This window comes from Cornus florida, unplaced genomic scaffold, assembly GCF_030987335.1.
Source record: "Cornus florida cultivar Cherokee Brave unplaced genomic scaffold, ASM3098733v1 CherokeeBrave_3.0.0_Hap2_Chr02, whole genome shotgun sequence".
NCBI lineage: Eukaryota > Viridiplantae > Streptophyta > Magnoliopsida > Cornales > Cornaceae > Cornus > Cornus florida.
This window is the reverse complement of record NW_026775572.1, coordinates 34,897,151-34,918,854: the sequence shown is the minus strand read 5'-3', so window position 1 is coordinate 34,918,854 and position 21,704 is coordinate 34,897,151. Positions and strand designations below refer to the sequence as shown.

Genomic DNA, 21,704 nt, shown 5'->3' with positions numbered 1-21,704 from the left:
CAACATCGAATTAACTTATACCGTAAAATCACTACTTTGGAATATAATTTTTTTAAAAAAATATGTATTCTTGCCGAAAAATCACTACTTTAATAAAAATAAAAATTAAAAAATTTATGTATTTAGGTAATTTTTAAAACAAATTGCTTGAAAAACAATATAAATTTTCATGATTATATATAAATATAAATGAAACTAACACCACAAAATTTTGATTGGTAGAAACACAGAGAGGACGAATAATGAAAGTATTTATTTTGTAGAACTTGAAATATACATATTATTGATATTCTTTGAAGATGAGTATTTTTCAAAATGTCCTGAATTTATATATAGACTTTTACAATAAAATAAATGTTGTGTTGATTTTTACATCATCTCAATTTGCTTCAGTTTTTGCCTATGACCAAGCTTGTCACTTGGTTGTTCATCTATGTTATTTTAATTAGGCCACCAGACCATTTTGATATTCATAGCAGCATTTACATTCCAAAAACCAAAAAAATTTAAATTACATGAACATGTTATATATATCCCTGCAACAACCCCTACTCCAATATGTTCGCGCCAGTTCCTAGCTTTTTGGTCATGTTTAATTTGAACAATAATTTTTTTTTTTTAGTTAACTCAGGGTGTCCGGGATGGCACGAACTTTTAGGGTCCCTCAACAACCTGACTAATTCCTGAAGATTCGGAAGGACACCTCTCCACCAGGGCGGGGTAAGTCATTGCAGGGATAGCGGAGATTAGCCACAAAGAATACCCAACGGGACTCGAACCCTAGGCCTTGGACTTTCTAAGCTCCAAAGTCCAGCGAGTAAACTATTGAGCCTCATCCGAAGTACATAATTTGAACAACAAATTGTTAAAAAGAAAAATAGATTATTATTTAAGAGTTCTTTAATGTAACCCTTTCTTCGTTTTTTTTTTTGTTTTTTTGGAATAAAGTAATCCTTCCATGTACCAAAATTTAAACAATCTCTCTTTTAAAAAAACTAGAATAAATATATAGATTTCTCAAGTTGTATTTCTTCAAAATTGAACTGGTATGTATTATAATTTTTGTATTTTAAATATTACCAATATTATGCATCACCTAATTATATAGTAGAAGAAATAAGATTATTTAGAGCTCAAACACATTTTCTCATGCTTACAAAATATATAATGACCATTAGCATATTGACAAATACTAATAACATTATACACACACACACACATATAATAGTATATAAGTGTACAAACATTCTAAAAAGTGCTCCGACTCGAATTAAATTTTAAATTTTACGCTTTCCTACGTGGTGTGACTCGAGGTGTAACCTACTTCTAAGCAACAATTAGTTATTTTGCGGTCCCTATCATTTTCCAAGAAACAATTAGTGGGATTTAGACAATTAGACCTCAAGGAAGGTAGAGAATTTAATTTCTGGTATAAATGTTGGTCCACTTTATATGATATTGTTGGTTCCATTAAAACACACACACTAAACACAGAACACACATTAGCTTGTTTGTGGTACCTTATGTAATATGAGTCAAGCCCAATCGTCAGCCACCCATTCCACCTACAAGACCCACCTAATTGTAAACTAATTATAAATGGGTAGGTATATTTTGAGCATATGTGTACTTTAAACAATTATAAAAATTTTGAAAAAAAAAAGAAAAAGATAAAAGAAAACAAATTTTTAGAGTGCAAAAACGTTTGTCATGCTAAAATAAAATATTTAAAATTTTAATTATGTTTTACTCAACATAAATATAACTTAAATTTAATCTCATGAAATAGGTAACAACTGAAGTTAAAATGACTATGATTCAACTCGTTTTAGTTCCACCGATCTTTTAATTTTTAAACAACTTATCACTATTCAAATTTTAAAAAATGATCTTAGGACCATAAAAATTCTAACCTAAATGGCATAGGTTCTGGTTAGTGTTCAAGTTTTGGTGAGGACAAAAATATATATTGAGAGAGTACTTTTGCAGAAAAAAAAAAAAGAAAAAAAAATCCAGCAAACTATCCTTTAAAATTAGAAACTTATATACACGTTTGCCACAAAAGAAAGAGAAATTATTTAATGACAAACAACTACTGCTCTCTAATATATAATACACACTTATAAAGAAAGAGAATACACTACACTACTGACTACAGTAGTTAGCATATGGAGACAGAGAGCATGGAAGGAGGACAGATAACAAGCTCTCTGATTGTTGAAGAAAAGGCATATGACAGCGGCGGCGACGACGGTGGTGTCGACACAGCGACTGATTCCTCGCCCATCACGGCTGCTCTGGTCTTCAGCATCCTCACTGCGTCCTGCGCTACCTTGGGCTATGATGTGCTGTAAGCACTATATATATATATATATATATATATATATACTGTTTGAATATACTTAAAACTCCATATATACAATGAGGTTCCTCCGCACGATCGATATGATCGTGTCACATTAGTTGTAACAATGAGGTTCCTCCGCACGCGTAAAAAAAACAAGTATTGTTCTAATATTTGGTATGAAACTGTTAGTAATTTTCACTTGGTTTTATTTCAATGAATTCAAAACAAATATGACAAATATTTCTCACACCTTAGGGATGTAATTTCAAATATAATTTAATGGACTTAAAGTATTGGATAATTTTATAACATATAATTTGGAATTTATAGTGAGCAACATACAATCTATATAATTAGTATCATATGATTAATAGCATGTTTTAATGGAGTTTACATCTGACTAATTGGTGATTTATGATGACTTTGTAGTGTGGATATTCTTCTCCTGCTGAGTTGGGTATCATGACAGACCTGGGCCTCTCTATTCAACAAGTGAGTGGTAATTTATGGATTCTTTTTTAAATATGCCCTCCTTCATTCAGTTTTTTTATATATAATGTTTTATTTTCATATAATAAAAAATAGAATTTAAGTTGATTGAAATAAAAACAAAATTGGAGAGTTGGGACTAACAATAAATTAAACAATTAATTTATGTATTTTTTAGAAGATAACTTTTTTAATTTCTCAACAAGACTGAGATCGAAGAGGCGAAAACATTGCAACCATATCCCTCGAATGGATACAAAATTTGCCATAACTTCTCTTTATGTGAATGGTAGTATTGAGATACAAATGGCATTATCTGGTGGCTTAATTGATAGAGCGTCAGTGTAATCCCCTCTCTTCTAATTTAAAAAATAATAATAATAATAATAAGAAGATGTTGTACCGTTGTTGTGTTGGGGTGGCCTGTTGAGGAGCCCTAGCTTAGCCCGACTAGAGCAACTCACGGGGAGAGAGACTTGGCCGTAATGCCAAACACTAAACTGAATGTCAATGAGGGATCATGTTGTCATGACTTCTTGAATGCTTAAATAACATGACATATCATATGGTTTAAAAAATAACACTATCCTCTCTTGACTTTGATAAGAAGGTGTTAAATGACAATTACACCTTTTATACTTTAATTATTATTTACCAATATAACATGTGGACAAAAATGCCTTTCAAACTTTTTAAGGTCAAAATTGGGTTTTAAATACATATATATATATATATATATATATATATATTTAAGCAATTATTAAAATCACACCCTACTTCTATTGAAGTTCGAACCTTCAATCTCTTCTTCAAGAAAGAAAGGATGATACCATTGGATCACTTGATCTTTTGATAAAATATATATTTAAATGCTTTGCTTTAGAATTGAACCTTGGACCTCTTGTAAAATAGTCAAAGATTCCACAATCTCCACAATCTCAGCTAACTTGCTCTTTATTTTAAGCCAAGTTAACTCCTTATTTTAAACAAATTTCAAGTATGACATTGGCCGACATTTTTGACAAGAGAAGTTGTCCTTCTCATTTTCACTATGCTATTATTTATAACATTAATTTGTATGTTTTTATATTGTGATTCTTACTAAAAAGTGAAAAATTTAAAAAATCACTTTGGTGGTATTAATTCGCGACATATCAATTTTGAAACATGAAGTCCACTATAAATTTCACTGCGTTTTGATTTTGCCATAAAAAAAAAAATAAATAAAACCTTGTTAGAAAAAACTAAAAAAAAATGGAAAAATAAGATTAAAAATCTGAAATGAAACAAATAATAATAATAAAACGAATCATTTCTCTTGGCAAAGCCACAGCATGGTTCTTGCAAATTGCACACAATTATCACAATTCACCACAATACCGATACACAAATCAACCCATATTCACACCTCCAATATAAAAAATTACAACAGATTTCAAAATATTCACACAAAAAACGACACATATTCATATAATTACAAGAATATGTGTATATAGACAGAAATATACATAGATGGACCCAACGCCAGAGAGCGACGCCGTTCCATTTTTTCATTTAATGATCGAGGTGCGGTGGCGGTAGATCTATCGCCGGTGGGCATCTCCGCGACGTCGGTGTCCATTGATGGCACCTAAAAGGAGTTAATGTTAGATTCTCTCTTTAATCTTTATGGGTTTTGTATCTCTGTTCGGAGAGAGGGAGGGGATACAGCGCGGAGGAGAGAGAAATGGTAGCGGTGATCGCCACCACCGGTAACCCTAACCACCATTCTCTTTCTTTTCACCCAAATTTTTGTGTCAATAAAATTGTAGAAAAAAAAAAAACGATAATGCAATGTTAAAAATGAGGTTAGAGTTAACTAGGGGGAAAAAAAATTGAGGTTAGTGTTGGGAAGAACAATAATACATTGAATTCTCAAAATAAATAATTTTAGACCATGCCAATTTTAAAGGGTTGGTATCAGAAATTGGGGTTGTGCTATTCTCAAATGGGTATAAAAAGGGTAGTTTTGTATTAAATGTTTTCCGTCTGTCACCTGCACTTCATTGTCTTTGTTTTAACACTAATTTGAATGTTGTAGTTGAGAGGTGTTAGTGCAGTTTTACCATTTTCTAAGATTCGAACGTGTCTCCATCTTTTTCAACTCAATTTTTCTAATTACCATACAATGACCCTCCTAGAATATTTATTTATCCACATGTACATGTATGCCTATAAATGCCCCTAAATACATTATATAGGGAAGTGTGTTGGATATTAAAAAAGAAACAAGAACAAAGCATTCCCTTAACTGGGATGAGGATGTTAAGATGGATAATATAAGTCACTACGAAACATAGATTAAATAAATCTAGCTAGGTGGTATGGCCGCATAGAATTTAGACCCGTTGATGCTCTCGTAAGAAAGGGAAGACTAGTTTGAATAGAAGGTAAGGGACAGTGAGGCTGGCCAAAACTGAAGTAATTTTTGGCGTATAGAAGAACAGAATGGGAAAAAGAGATTTGATGTAACAGGCCACATTTTTTTTTTTCCTAAATGAACAGGCCACATTCATTTGGAAAAAAAAAAAGGCAAGATTAATGGTAATATACAAAGAAATAATGAAAAATATGTCCTATTTGAGTCCTACACTACCATATCACTTCAGTTATTTTACATGGCCTGATTGCTTTTGAAGTCATTCACTGAAACAATGAAGTCATTAAAAAGGAGTGACTTATTTCTAGTCAGTTCGAGTCATCTGTTTCTCTATTTGATTTGCTGCTCGTTTTCCATCTTATACAGTATTCAGTTTTCGGTTCAATAATGACAATTGGAACAATGTTAGGTGCAATAGTAAGTGGTAAAGCAGCTGATCTTATTGGCCGGAGAGGTGTAAGTTCTTTTCTTCTTTACTTGCTCTTTTGATGTCTCAAACCAAATGTCAATTTTTTATTTTTATTTTTTATTATTAATTCCAAACATTATATACAACTCTTTAACCATTCTGATTTTTGCTTGCTTTTGGGATGCAGGCGATGTGGTTATTGGAAACATTTTTTATCATGGGGTGGCTTGCAATAATCTTTGCTAAGGTTTCTTGGTAGTTTCCTTTATTTCATTGACTACAATCATGAAGAGGGTGCTCTCAGCATGAGCTTGCGTTTGCAGTTGTTAGATGAGGGCACATTCAATGAGAGCACCCTTATTATCATGGCTTTATTTTATTTTTTAATTATATTTGGTCGACTATGTATGATTTAGGCTTCAAATTCTAATATCATCTCACACGTCTTACAAATAAAGGGCAACATTTTTGTTACCTTGGATGCAATTTTCAAGAAAATTCACTTATCCAAGAAACTTAAGAACAGAATGACTTCTAATCCAACTCTTTTTGTACACAATTTTCATTTTGTCAAACTTTTACACGCCTATGCATACCTAGATCTTTGACTATGACAAAGGAACTAGAGAATGAGGGATCATGCTTTGGAAGTAATTCTAATATAAGGTTGCTCAGAAAACATATTAAAATGTGTGTATTTCAAGTGCTTCTAATACAGAAAAAGTGTCATTAACAGTGTGGTCCCCCGTTAATTGATGATCTTGAAAAGGTTAATTAGATATTGACTTAACTTTTGACATTATTTGCACAAATTGCTTGGAGCATGTGGGATGGGAGGACTGCATGTGCCCGGTGGTGGATTATGGAGTGCTCTAAGAGGCTCGACACCACCATTAAAATAGCATTTGAATCTGTTTCTTTGCGCTTGACAACATGAGTTAATCAGCTTACCAAGTAATGACCTGAGGAAAAAAAAAAAAAAAGGGAAAAGAAAAGTAAGAAATAAATTGAAGAATGAAAGATACAATCTAAATCAAGTTTATGAAATCCTCTCTCCTTTTCGCTTTTATTTCTCATTTGGGGCATGATTAATATTTCAATTTTTTGTGCTTGTTGGAAGGGTGCTTGGTGGCTCGACTTTGGAAGACTACCATTGGGATTCGGAATTGGTATTCATGGTTATGTGGTAATGCAACAAGTTAGCTTTTCATGTCACACACACAGACACATATGATTTCTCTTTATCATGTGTACTGATATGTACATTGCCATTGCCTGATAGGTACCTGTATATATAGCAGAAATCACTCCCCATAATATTCGAGGGGGATGTTCAGCAGCTAGTCTGGTAAATATAAACTAGTATATATAATTTCAGATTACAATCAACTCTTTGTTCATGAGCATATGTGTTGGCAATTTTACAGTTGATGGTAAGCGTTGGTGTGTCACTAATGTTTGTAATTGGCAATGTTGTTACTTGGCGCACCTTGGCTGTAATTGGTATATAACTTGCTTCAATATTTTACTATTTTATGAGTATGATGGCATTTTTCTTGTAAGAGCGAGTCTACTATGAGGATGCGTACTTTGAGCTCTCTCCTTCACAGTAGCTTTCTCGTAAATGACTTGCAATGGTTGCAATTTCAGGAACCATACCATGTTTGGTACAAGTTGTTGGCTTATTCTTCATAGCAGAATCACCGAGATATTTGGTAACTTTGATTTCAAAATTTTATTGGCAGTTGTTATATTGTGAAGTATCCAATTTAATGAAGCAAGGAGGTCTGTTGATGTGCTCAAAAGCAGTGCCCCTTCACGGATTATTCCAAAAAAAAAAAATTTGGATTATCAGATTTTTTCTTAAACTTGTTTTCCTTGGGCCTGTTAAATTGGAAGAGGTGATTGGTTCAGTTCAAATTTATCATCAATGGTTTAAAATAAGATAGTTCTTCGCCTTTTCTTGCATAATGGTAAACCAAAATATGTTAAACTAATGCCAGAAACTTTGACAAAGCATCTCTTAGAATATACAATTGATGAGTGCAACCGTGTGCAGGCGAAGATTGGTAAAGAAAGAGAGTTAGAAGCAACCCTACTACGTCTGAGGGGAAAATCTGCTGATATTTCTAAAGAAGTGGCCGAGATCAGAGTAATAATGTAGCTTCATATTCTGATTAGAAAATCACCATCTAGAATGAAATAAAAATATATTTTTTATGTGTGTTTTTAATTTGCTTTAGCATGAGTCAACAAGAAATAATATAACGTTTTACAGGATCTCACTGAAATGCTTCAACGGCTTTCAGAGTCCAAATTTCTAGACTTGTTTGAGCGGAAATATGCTCATTCACTCATTGTAAGCTAGGCCTTAATTTATCCTAGTTGTGACGTGTTAAATTTTCAAGACATGCTCAATGTATCTTTATTGCATTAGGTTGGAGTTGGGATAATGCTACTGGTACAATTTGGAGGGAGCAGCGCGATTTCATATTATGCAAGTTCAATTTTTGAATCCGCTGGTAATGGAACGACTTCAATTATGATTATTTGAGCAATTAACTGAGGAAAACTTGTTTTGAGGAATGAATATTTATCTACATGATCTATATGTTATGGCAGGTTGCTCTGTTGGTGTTGGGACTACGGCAATGGCCATTATTCAGGTTCTTGACTGTTAGAAATGTAATTTTTAATATGGGATTTTGCTTGATGCAATTTCTAGATGATTTGAACATTCTTTTGCAGATTCCATTTTCCATTTTGTGTGTATTCTTAATGGATAAATTTGGAAGACGACCACTCTTGATGGTTAGAATGTGAAAGTCTTCTTGTTTGTGTTTTTACTACAAGTCCTTGATGTTTATGTTGTTGGTGGATGGACTATTTATTAGAATACTCTTTGCAGGTTGGTGCAGCTGGAACATGCTTGGGGTGTTTTCTTACAGGATTGGCATTCCTCTTGAAGGTTTCTAAATAATAAAAATTTAAAAATAAAATCCAATTAATATCAATCTCCTAACTTCATTCTCAAATTGGAAAATAATCATCTCTTAAAACATTGCTCCACTATGAGCAGGATTTTCATCAACAGACGGAACTCACTTCCATTTTTGGGCTTGCTGGCATCCTGGTACGTGTGACTCACTGTCTACGCGCTATATGTTTGAACTTGAAAAATAAAATAAATCTCTAAGTGAAAACATTTAGCTTAGTTTTGGGTTAATTAATTCTTCCTCGATCCCCATATGAGGAGCCTCTCTTGTATGTTTTTTTCCTTCAAACAATACCCTTCTTTTAATGTGTGTGTGTGTGTGTATATGTAAGTAAAACCAGTTAGCAAAGTCTTTTTTGTTTTTTTCCTTCCATCCTCCTTAATTTTTTCCATATACATGCAAATTAAAGGAGGGAGAGCCACGGAATTGCTTGTAAGGATGCCCTTCAAATCCTCTTAACGGTTGATTTCTAGCCTTTATTACAAAGGGTTAGGGGCTTGAGATATTTGTAATCTCAATTTCTTCTTCACCGTGGACATTGGTTATAAACCAAACCACGTAAATCTTTGTGTTTGTGTTGTGCTTTGACGCAGCATCTGTTGTAACACTAACTTCCCTTTTCTCACAATTTTTCGTCATTCATGCTAAACAAGCATTAATTTGAATGACCAAGCTTGTCATTTATATATACTTGGTGTTTTAATTACTGTATATGAGCCAAATTTGACACATTCTTGGAATCATTTCTGCAACCAGGTATATATTGTATTTTTTTCATTGTGCTTGGGTGGTACACCATGGGTTATCGTGGCAGAGGTAGGTTTCATTTTTCTTGGCCTGAACTTTATTCTGTTTTATGAACATTCCAGCCAGAGACCGTAGAGCTATAAAATTAATAGCTTAGACTGAAATTTGTGTTTAATCTTATAATTTCAGATTTTTCCAATAAACATAAAAGGTGCAGCCGGAAGTCTTGTGAATTTGTCCTACGGCTTCAGTTCTTGGATTGTTTCCTATGCTTTTAATTTCTTATTTGAATGGAGCTCAGCAGGTCCTCTCTCTCTATATGTGTGTGTGTGTGTGTTTTTCGGTAATTATATATATGGATGTACATATGCTTTTGAGTACGTGGTGTTTTCAAATTATAATGTCTAGCTGAGAGAGTTGCATGCATTGGATAAGGTCAAAACTTTGATCTTATTCAATGCATTCTCGACTAAACTCTTCGGTTAGATTATTAAATCCGAATAATATTGTTCCCTTCTCATTTAATTACAATTATTTCAGGAGTATTCTTCACATTTGCAAGCATTTGCTTTATAACAATAATATTTGTTGCAAAGCTGCTCCCAGAGACAAAGGGACGAACGCTAGAAGAAATTCAAGCATCCATGATCCATCTCCACCAATCAGATACAGTACTTAGATAGTTAAATAACTGTCATAATAATAAAAACACTGTTTATTGGACATTTGTGTGATCATCTCTCTTTGTTATAAGAGATTTAATTTTTTATTTGGAGAATGGAGAACATATGGTTTGATAATTTTTTTATGTATTTTTTTATATTTTGTGATTTAGATATGAAGTGTAATTGTGAGCATTCAAAAATTTCCAGTAAAGGTCTCTTTCCATGGATTATTTTCCGCTTTTTTATTTTTTATTTTTTTATGCCAGGTAAAAAGAAAAAAAATGTTACACTTCTCATCCATCATACAATTGGTACCCTTAAAATCTAAAAAAAAAAAAATAGAAAAATTTAGTGTACGAGGCTTTTGTTATTGAGATGTTTGGAGAGGATTAGAAGTACACAATCTTCTCTCTGCATAGAGAGATACTTTTTCTTATTTTGAAAAAACTTTTTTTTATTTTGAAACCATGAAAAACTTTACCATTACTTTAGAACTCGCCCTCGTTGCTATAGTGTAATCTAAGTATGAGAAAAATAAAAATAAAAATAAAAATTTAAAATTTAAAATTAAACTAACAAAATTAAATCCGTGATATTATTTCAAAACCGTTACTTTTCAGTTGTACTTAGTTGAAGTGAGTAGGTACTAGCTAGGATTGTCATCTTCCCAAAACAGAAAACGAAAAATCTCATCAATTGCACATATATCAACATCAAACCAATAAATTGCCAACTATATTATTTAATAGACATGTACTATCACGTATCAATATCTAGTGAGTGGTGATTAACTTGATTGCATCCCCCAAAAAAAAATAAATATATATATATATAGTGAAAAATAAATACTTGATTGGGCACAAACTTTAGTGTTAGTGCTACATCAATATTACTTTGGACAATGGGTTTGATTTTATATGATGTGTACATAAAATTATTGTTTTTTACCAATTTTTCTAATTTGATTTGATTTGGCATTGAGTGGTGGTTGTTTGGAATTGAAAATTTCGGTATATGTTTGCAGAAATCTTCATCCTTATTATTGATTATCGACTGTGTAAAGGAAAATGAGAGCACCCAACAAATCACTCTTGACTTTTTATTTTTATTTTTATTGTTATTGTTTTCATTTTAGAGATCATATCAATTTTCTTAATTTAATTCACTCTTCGTTCAACTTCCACAATATGATACTTTCTCTGTCTCAAAAAGAATACCCTATTTAAAAAATCGTGACTCACATTTTCTCAAACAGAATATTCATTTTGGAATAGAGATAATATAACATTATTTATTTTGAAATTGAGAACTCACGATTTTATTTTTCATTTTAAACTTTTTCAAATGACGTGGGATTATGCAATTAGTTACTTACCTAGTGTGGTAGCGGCTCAGTGTCCTGCACGTGACCATATAGGTCGCCATGAAATTACTGAGGATGAACAGAAGCTACTGTTAATTTTAGGGCACCTTTCAAAACTCCTGATTCAAATGAATTTACCTGTCCATTTTACCGAGATAACTTGGAAATTGTCAAAATGATTTATTTTTATTATTTTGAATTATGAGTGTCACAAGTAGGGGTGCAACTTGGGCGGGCTAGCCCAACCCAACCCGAGTCTAGCCCATAAATTTTAAAATCTGGACATATAAATTTATAATTCGGGTTTAAGTCGGGTTGAGTTTTTTCAAACCCCAACCTTATTCGGTTTGGGCTGGGTTCAACCCGAACCCAACTCGAGAACCCAAATTAAACATTCCATAACAAAAAAAAAACTTAAAAAAAATCCACGATCTCTCTCCTATCCTTCGCTAACTCTCTCTCTCATCATCCACTCTCTGCTTTCTGTTTCTCTCTCTGCGGCCATCCATGGGCGAAGCTTGAGAGTTGAGAGGAGGGCTTAAGTTTTTTTTTTTTTTTTTTCTCCTTTCTTTCTTTCTCTCTCTTCTTTTTCTTTCTCTTTCTCTCTCTCTCTGCCGCCGTCCATGGGCGAAGCTTGAGAGTTGAGAGACAGCGGCTGAAGCTTGCGAACGGCGAACCCGAACTGGAACAGCGGGCGATGGAAACTGAAATATATGGGTTTTGATTTTTTGAACAATCTGAAATGATATGCCGATTTGGGTTTTGATATAGGTAATAGGTTTTGAACTTTTGATTATTGCAACAGATAGATAAACTGAAATATATAGGTTTTGAAATTCTGATTCTTGTAGATTTAGTACTTTGCAGTTGCAGAGAGAAAGAGAGAGAGAGAGAGAGAGAAGGCAAGTTCAGATCTGAGAACCAGAAGAGAGATGGAGGCGGCGATTGGTGAGGCTGAAACGATTTGCCATAAATATATATATATATATATATATATATATATATATCTAATAATAATAATAATAATAATAATAATATAATAAAAATATATAATATACATATACATATAATATATAATACATATAAATTTTCCAAAAAAAAAATTTTTTTTTTAAAAACTCAACCCGTCAATTCGACTCAATTCGTCCGAAAATATTCAATTCGAGTTATGATCCCAACCCAACCTAATTCAAATTGAGATTAGATTGAACCTGATATGGGTTGGGCCAACCCAACTTACAACCCCAGTCACAAGACTAATGATCAATGCCAAACCACATGTATGTGGTGGGACCCAGAGAGTCGACCCCACCACAAGCATCAATGCCTTTATCATTATTCCCAGGGAATGCACACACATTATTCGTTGAAGGTGATTGATTACCAACATGTTGGACCATCTAATGAATCGACCGCTTAAATGCTTTAATAATTCCAATGAATCGATGCCCTGACCCACTAAGCATAAATTTTTTCCATAATTGTTCTTATCAACTTAATTATGTGTTTAATGATAAATTATAAGTGTTTTAAAAGATGTGATATCATTATCGATCACAAAATTAAAATAAAAAAAATTTCGTTAAGTGAAAAAATGAAACAAGGTTCAGTTAGATAGTCATGTTGATCATTGAAGCATTTACGCAATCATGATCCAAGTCCATGTAACTAAACCTTGCGTGACTTTAGAAGCAATGCTTCAATAATTGCAATGAATTGATGGTGTTATCACACTTATAGAAGGTAATTATCTCGTGAGCACTTGTGAGCCAAAAAAATTCATTTATACCATATATAGTAACTCCTGATATAAAAAAAATAATAATTACCAAAAAAATATAGCAATTATATGTAACCTTTTTTTAGACACTAATTATTAGAGTAAAAATAATAATAAAAAAATAAAAATATCATATAAATAGATATAATAGGTCGGGTGCCCGACTAAAAAACTTAAACTATTAGATAAGACTAATACACAACACAACACATATATACACATTTCACCACCAAAATTGTGACTAATACACAACACAACACATATATACACATTACACATTTCACCACCAAAATTGTGACTAATACACAACACAACACATATATACACATTTCACCACCAAAATTTACAATGCCTTCGTTACTATTAGATCATCCTGTCTATCCGAGTGGCACACCCAGACTCCTTCGGATCGGACACTTAGCGTGACATGGATTACTGAGTGTTTCATGATCTGACTCATAAGTTTAAAAACTAACGCTCAATTCATATATACTCATTTTACATTCTATACGAATTCGATGTGGGACAAAACTCCGTTTATAACAATGACAAGCCTACACATTTATGCATTACTGAGTGAATGATTGACGCTTCTATTGGACTGACATAGACATACCAATTTTGCCAGTGTCATGTTTGGTGTAATTTGCCAGTTGATCAAAAGCTTGGAAAAAGAAGAAAAAACAGTTTGCACCGAAATATGCGAGGTGCATGTCATCACTTTTTTAGTGCTACAAAAAACCTGAAAGAGCCCCACTTCTAAGTGAGACACGCATCTTTAGTCCATTTTCGTCAAATTTGTATTTTGCTAGTATGATTTAGATGTGTAAATAAATAACAATAAGATTCAAACGAGTGAAATTACTCATTTCACATTATTATTATAGTAATGAAAGTTTCTATTAATAATAATAAACTTACACTCACTTGCTGGAAAATGCTCACTAAATAGAATTTTGATAGATTGATGCATTACCAATTTTACTGCAATGCCTTTTTTAGAACATCTGCCACTGTCAATGTTTAGTGTAATTTGCTCGTTGAAGATGAAAAATTATTAAATTGTAGTTTATTTATTATAATATATTAATATATGTGAAACGCAATTAAGAGTAAATAAGGCACACTCTTAATTAGGCTAATGCAGGGTGCACCGGATATCTATTTCATGTGAGAGATATCTATCATATTATGACGCGTGTCATGGCCGGTAGTGACACAAAACTAAATTGGCAAGCAACAAAAGGTGATGCAGAGACGCAATTGAAATCACCGTGAGTATTTTGGACGGCCATATGGCTACTGACGTGAGGACAAAACAATTTTGTTTTATCTTTTTTTTGGCAGTACTTCGACCTTGTCGTTTTATCCCTGTAATAAGAACAATTATGTTACTAGATACCCCAATTAAAAATAACTAAATAAATAAATAATAAAAAAATTGGGATAAACTCTTATATATTATTCAAATAATAAAGATCTCTTCTATAATTTTAAATATAATATTGACCCCCCATATCAGAATTAATTTTAATTCAAATGTCTTAAATGGTTAAGGACAAAATAATTTTTTCAAGTTTTCTAAAGACATTTTTGGATTTTAAGCAAATTTTGAGCAGGACGTCCATAAATAAAAATGTCAAATTTTAGAATGAAGAGACCATTATTATTCAAACCTTAATCAGGGGAGAGCTGAGTGTTATATTTGAAATTAGAGGAAATATCATTTATTTATGCAACCTAAAGGGAAGATAAATGTAATTAACTTTTTTATTTTTATTTTTTTAAAGTTCACAAGTTTCACTCATTACCGCTTTTGCCCCATATAATAAGTGCACTTTACACGAAAATTATATTGTTGTAACATATAATTGATGAAGTAATAAAGCAATACATTAATTAAATTCATAAACAAGTATAATCAAAATCAGATACAGTGCATGATTATATTATATTGCAAATATATGATTATGATCATATAACTTTTAATTTAAATTGCTAAAACAAAATTAAGCAAATAAACCATCCATTAACAGTATGCAAATTTACTTAAAATGTCATATTGTTTAATTTCATAGCATATGTAAGTAAATTATGCTTCCTGTGATTTAAATATGTCAAATAATAATATTTTAAACCCCCATCATCATCCAAACCATCACTGAAATCCTAAAACCCCAAAGCAGTAGCCAAATTACACATCCCGTTGAAGTCCGAGTCATGGAGCATGCTCCCTTTTTTAGGGAGTAGGCTCTGCCCACAAGGGAGCCGGCTCTCGGCTTGAGGGAGCCGACTCCCTTCACCATGGAGCTGGCTCTCTCCTCTGAGAGCCGTAAAAATTCAATTGGGAGTCGGTTCTCTCCTCTGAGAGCTGTAAAAATTCAATTAAGAGCCGGCTCTCGACCTGTTCTGCTCCTTTTTCTTCGTCTCCGACGTCCTCCGTTCATTCTGGTCACCTCCGTTAAAGGTCCTAACCCTCTATTTTAAGTCCCAGATGATCCCAATTTATTTTATACAGATAATATTTATCTTAAACACGAATCAAAATAAGGTCGCATACAACAATTATCAGGATCAAGTAAGAACATGTATTGACATATAAAATCTGTTTTAAAACAATTTAAGCATGCAAACAAGTTCAATTTATTATCTAATTAATCCTGAAATTACCTTAGGCATGTATAGAACATGAAATCAAAGGGAGAGAGTAGGAGAAAAACTTGCCTCTAGTTTTAAATTGAAACTTTTCTCTTCTCCTTCCTTAGTTTTCCGGTGACTCTTGACTACCGTCGAAGCCTCCTACTGTTCTGGTTCTAACACCTGAACAGCCCTTAACCTTCTTCCTTGGTCCGTCCTAAATCTTTGGCCAAAACCCTCTCTCTTTTCTCTCGATTTCTCTCCTCTCCTCTCTCGGTTTCTCTTCTCTCCTCTCTTGGTTTCTCTTCTCTTTCTCTAGGTATAATATATCTCACGTAATAAACCTAACCTCCTCCACTACAGACTTAAATATATATATATATAGGCAATATGATTTAACCCTAATCCCATATGTAATACAAGTATGTAATAAGGAAAAGAAATCAAAATAAAATAAAACTAATAATACATATATATTTATATGGATATATATATATATATATAACTATACTATATAATGTAATTATATATATATTTATATATAAAAAAACCTACTATCCTTATACTACTATTATTACTATTAATAATAAATAATTAATTAATAATAATAATAATACTATATCCTTATTATACATATATGCACAAATATATATGTATATATATATACAACCATGCCTATATGGGTAAATATCCATACCCATAATAACTCTTATCCAAGCGGTCCATGCAACCCAATTGGTTGGTCCATTACTACTATCCATATCTAATTCCTTTAAAAATAAAAATAAAATAAACATTTAAATAATTTAATCAAACAAATTAGTACAACTAAACAAACACATCATTTAAGCAACCAAATCAATTAAAGCAAACCATTTAAGTACACAGAATCCAAGTTAAATAAATAATTCAAATAATACATAAACAATTAGCCAAATAATCAATTAATCAATTAGGGGTATTACATGGGACGAGCCGTCTGTCCATGTTGCCTATTGGCAACAGTTTTCCTAACCATGGCCTACAAAATAGTCAACACTTGTAGTCTAAGTTAGTTACAGGAATTGATACGAAATACAGAGAATTGAAGTACAGAATGTAAGAACAATGTTTGTCAAATAAAGATAGACAAAGCAGCATGAAATATAACACATAGCATGTATCTCCGCAAATAAAGCACATGAACGCTAAAAATGCAAGTCCATATACAATCCCCTAACTTGGAAATTTTCGATAAAACAACATGCATTGCATATAACCAAGGCAAAGTAAAGAATGTCACGACGTAAACAAGTAAGGTATGCTACCAATGTGGAAAACACAGGCATTGGGCATAAATAATGGAGCATGGAACATGGAGCAAGGATGGGGTACATGCATAGCAAAAGTGGTCTGTTCGATCGATCATGAAATATGGGTGATCGATCATGTGAGATCAATCATGACCGTGCTTCGACCGGTCTGGTGATATCGATCATGACCAGTGTTAGATCAATTAAACTCACTGTAAAACCAAAAAGAGCTCGATCTGTGACGTGGACGACACGAGGCTCAGATATGTGGTCACTTGAAGGCACGCGACCCTTATACACCTCAAATAGTACAAAAATGGTCATTTTTAGGCCCACAACCCCTTTCCTATTGCAGAAAATCGAAAACGATATAAACATGCTTTGAATCTAAAAAATGGAAAGATACGAGGTATATATACAACCTAATCTAATATGCTATATACAAAAATGAAAGAAAAATAAGTGAAAAACCTTAGACTTAGCCAAGTGGTGCTCGTATCCAACGGATTAGTAGCTCGTGAACCGAGTAGGTGTTACGTGGCTTGCGATGTCAAGTGCACAGAATTACGAATAATGCCCGAAATTTATTTGATTGAGACGTGATAAATATTTGGGATGAATATTTAGGATGAAATTGATTAAAAAATTTATATGATTATTATTATTATTACTATTATCATTATTATTTTTATTTTTATGTTCATACTTTCATCAAAGAAACAGTACCGGAAACATTTAGCATGCTTGGAAAAGATTACTTATTTCGAGAATTTATATTAATTTAATTATTTTGATTTTAATACGGATTTGGGATAATAATTTTTTAGTTTGGACTTGTAAAAACTTAAAGTTTTTATCTACCTTATTTAATTTGGATTTGTGATGTGATTAATTTCATTATTTCAATTGGTATTTGTTAGGCCAATTAAATGGGAATCAATTTTAGATTACTTGATAAATCTTGGAGTCAACATTGGACTTGTGGCTGGATTTTGACGTTATATATGTTCTGAATTCTGGTTGAATGCCCAGATCTTCTCTTGGTATTGAGTGCTAGGTGCTTCAACCAGGTATATAAATTGAAAGGGTTAATTTCACCTACACCCCTGACGTTTGCCTATATTCTACTTACATTCCCTTTACGTTTCAATATTCCATCTACCTCCCTTGAGGTTTTGGTCTATGCAACAAACTACCCCTTGTTGTTAAGCAACTAACGGTGTCAGCATGAACAAATCAGTACAAGGTCAATTTTGCCCTTACAATACTTGAAATGACATTTTTAACCTCATTGACCATTGCAAATTTACAAAATTACCCTTAACTTATAAACTCAAAAGGACAACTGTGTCCTCATATCATCTCTGCAACCGTGCCTTCATATTGACAAACCTCTGCAAATGTCACTGATGACGGTCACCGCCATCGTACAATCAAAGGAAATCAAAGGAAATCCAAATTGGAAGCTTCAGTGATTGGGTTGTGTTCAGTGTTGAGTGGAGGGCGGTACATAGAACAATCAAAGGAAAACCAAATTGGAAGCTTCAGTGATGACCCAACTGAACTAAAAACTCCATTAGCAACGAGTTTTAACGACCCATGCCGACCAGTTTCAATAGGAATTCCACCACGGTAATAGGATTTTTATTTTATTGTTTATATCATCACAATCACCACCAACAACGATATTCGGTGATGCGCGACATCGGCCACCAGGGAAGGGGAATGTGTTAACTGGTATCGGGAATGGATCAACAGGCATGTGAAATGGAATCTTGATCAACGTTCTTCACCTTCTTTGCGCCATTTTTGTTAGGAATTGGAATGGGAAGAAGCATGAAAATCCGGCTGTGTCTCCGGCGGACAACTGGGTTTTCTGATCTTGGTCTAAGAATGTGTTAACAGGTCTGTGAATGAGGGTTCGTGAGTGGGCGATGCTTCAATGGAGGACGCTGACGAGACTGTTTAGTGGGAATGAAAAATCAAGCGTGAGGCGAACTGTGACTAGGCCAGCGGATAAGAAAAATGGCGATGCTCTGAGCTTTGAATGGTTAGCAAGGGCAACGTCCTACTGGCGCTCAAGCTTGTAATTTCAACAATGCCGACGAAGTTACAGAGCTCCAGCGAGTCAATGGCCGTCTTGTACTGGGTTTCACCGAGGTGGATCGAGGAAACTTGTAGCGTCGCCGTACTGAAGCACGTTGTTGGGTCATTGTTTGGCTGCACTTAAGCACGCTTGTAGCTTCACTGGACTAAAGCATGTTGTTGGGTCGTTGTTTGGCCGCACTGAAGCACGCTTGTAGCTTCACCGGACTGAACAATGTTGTTGGGTCGTAACAGGAGGTTGAGCGGGGTAGTGGCGGTGGCTTTTTGAGATAGTGGTGGCCGTTGAAGAAGAAGACGGTGGTGGGAGGAGTCGGCGGTGACAGAAGAAAGGGACGGTGGCGGAGGAGAAATAGATACAAAATAAATGTATAAATATTCATTTAAATGGATAATTAAAGGGCATTTTGGTCTTTGAATTTTATAAACAATCTATGTATAGATATTTATATATAATTGATGGGTAAAACTGTAAAATTACTAAGATCCGTTAGTAGAGTAGACGACGGTTACACACAAGGGAGGTAGGTGAAATTTTGAAACGTAGAAGGGGTGTAAGTGAAATATGATCAAAGATTAAAGGGTGTAAGTGGAATTAACCCAAATTGAAATTAGGCAGTGCAGTGTACGTTGCACATATTATATACTGTACATGTTATACTTATATATATATATTAAATCCCTATATATCTATTATATTTTCATTGTACTTAGTTCGTGGTCATAGATACTTGGTCTTGGTATGCGTGTCATGAGTAATGGACATGGACAGAAGCTATCACTTTAATATTGTTTGCTTAATTCGAATGTGAGCTTTGGGTACATGTAATGTATATAAAATTATTTATTTATCATTATTATTTATTTATTATTATTATTATTTTTTGGTGGTATTACATTGGTATCAGAGTTGAATGTGTCCTCTGTTAAGAAAGAATGGCCAACGTCATATTGTAGTCTTAGAAAAAAAAAAAAAAAAAACAAGAGGAATGCTAATGTAAGCGACTATCCATTTGCAATCGCTAGTTATGATTGATTAGTTTTGAATGCATTAATTATTTTAAATTTTTATTTTTATGGACTCTATTAATATTACTTTTTAGACAAAAATATCCTTTTAAATTATGTGTTTCTTCTCTCTCCTATTTTAATCGATTTATATAGGGATGTGTGCGTATGTGTATAATAATAATAATAATAATAACTAATGTGATATGAATGGATGCTGAAAAAAAAAAAAAAAAAAAAAAAAAAGAAGATAGATTCTGAGATTTAAAATATATATATACAAAATTAGTTTTATACACGTATATATTTCTTTTTTGGTGAAGAAATTATTTCCTTTTCTTTTATTTCCTTTTTTTTTTTTAAATCCATTTATACAAGGATAGTTGTAAAAATTAAAAATAAAAACAAAAAGAAACACACACACACACACACATATATATAGGAAAAAACAAAAAGGAAGAAATACATAATCGATTTTTTTTACCTTTCTTTTCATTATTTTTGGAATTTTTTCTGTGTCTTTTTTTCTTCTTCTTCCTTCTATTTTTTTCTGAATCCATCCACCTCTTGTGAATGAATTATCCTATCACATAACTAACCACACATATTTGATTAAAAGCGGAGAGAAAAAGAGAAGAAGAAAAATTAGATAATTTAAAAGGGTATTTTTGTCTAAAAAATAATGTTAATAAAGTCCCATAAAAATAAAATCACAAACTAATTAATGCATTCAAAACTAACCTATCATAATTGGCGATTGTAAATGGGCAATCACTTGTGTGACTGCAATTAGCATTCTTAAAAAAAAAAAATTATATAGTATCTAATGGAATAAAATAATAAGAGCGGTACATGAGGAATGAGGAAGGGTGTTACATTAAATTTTATCCTATTTTATTTATTTCTCTTCCTCTATCACCATCCGGGGTTCTCGAAGACGCGTGACAGTAAGGGGAAGTGTTGCAACCATTAACAATCTTAGGGGAATTTTATGGCAACAATTTTTTTTAAGGGGATTTCTTGCCATAAAATGAAATTAGAGGGGGTTTCTTATAATTCGCTCTAGATAGAATTATGAAGTTGAATAAAAAAAATTCCCAATATTTTAATTCATCAAAATGTATGTTCACATTTAATTTGTTGGTAATATGTATATTAAAAAAATACACTTATGAGTTATGACTTCAATTTTAACATCATGAATTGTCATTTTGACTAACTGGTGAGATTTTATTTTAAAGTAACAAGAAGTTATTGCTTTTGTCTCATGAAAAGAAGAGTGTAAAAAAAAAAAAATTAGTTGATCCAATAAATTGGATCAAATCGAACGTGAGACAATATCTAATTCCTCCCGAGGATCTAAATTTCTAATTTACATAAGCATATATATGTTGAATTAATTTAAAAACTAAGAAAATTCCAAATATAAGAGATTTAAATTATGTATAT

At 32.7% G+C, this 21,704-nt stretch overlaps 1 protein-coding gene across 7 annotated transcripts; it reads left to right on the top strand.

The window, feature by feature from the left end:
- Nucleotides 1-1,951: 1,951 nt before the first annotated feature.
- Nucleotides 1,952-10,295, top strand: LOC132294662 (sugar transporter ERD6-like 5). 7 transcript variants are annotated; one of them, XM_059792593.1, is made up of 18 exons: nucleotides 1,960-2,350; nucleotides 2,777-2,839; nucleotides 5,622-5,711; nucleotides 5,852-5,911; nucleotides 6,785-6,850; nucleotides 6,947-7,012; nucleotides 7,092-7,167; nucleotides 7,315-7,379; nucleotides 7,724-7,816; nucleotides 7,943-8,023; nucleotides 8,102-8,186; nucleotides 8,287-8,330; nucleotides 8,413-8,475; nucleotides 8,573-8,632; nucleotides 8,744-8,797; nucleotides 9,417-9,476; nucleotides 9,597-9,711; nucleotides 9,948-10,295. In XM_059792593.1, exons 2-18 carry the CDS (start codon nucleotides 2,810-2,812, stop codon nucleotides 10,088-10,090), a joined length of 1,251 nt encoding a protein of 416 aa, XP_059648576.1. In that variant the 5' UTR covers nucleotides 1,960-2,350; nucleotides 2,777-2,809; the 3' UTR covers nucleotides 10,091-10,295. The 7 variants fall into 7 exon arrangements, with proteins under 7 accessions (XP_059648578.1, XP_059648582.1, XP_059648576.1 ...); XM_059792596.1 differs by having other exon boundaries at nucleotides 1,967-2,350; nucleotides 5,665-5,711; XM_059792595.1 differs by lacking the exon at nucleotides 7,943-8,023 and having other exon boundaries at nucleotides 1,952-2,350.
- Nucleotides 10,296-21,704: the final 11,409 nt, after the last annotated feature.

What these genes read in the sequence shown, in the direction of transcription:
- LOC132294662 (XM_059792593.1), top strand. Translation starts at nt 2,810, where the DNA reads ATGACAGACCTGGGCCTCTCTATTCAACAA. An exon ending in TTGCAATAATCTTTGCTAAG is followed by an intron (nt 5,912 to 6,784) that starts GTTTCTTGGTAG and finishes GCTTGTTGGAAG; the next exon opens with GGTGCTTGGTGGCTCGACTT. An exon ending in GCGCACCTTGGCTGTAATTG is followed by an intron (nt 7,168 to 7,314) that starts GTATATAACTTG and finishes TTGCAATTTCAG; the next exon opens with GAACCATACCATGTTTGGTA.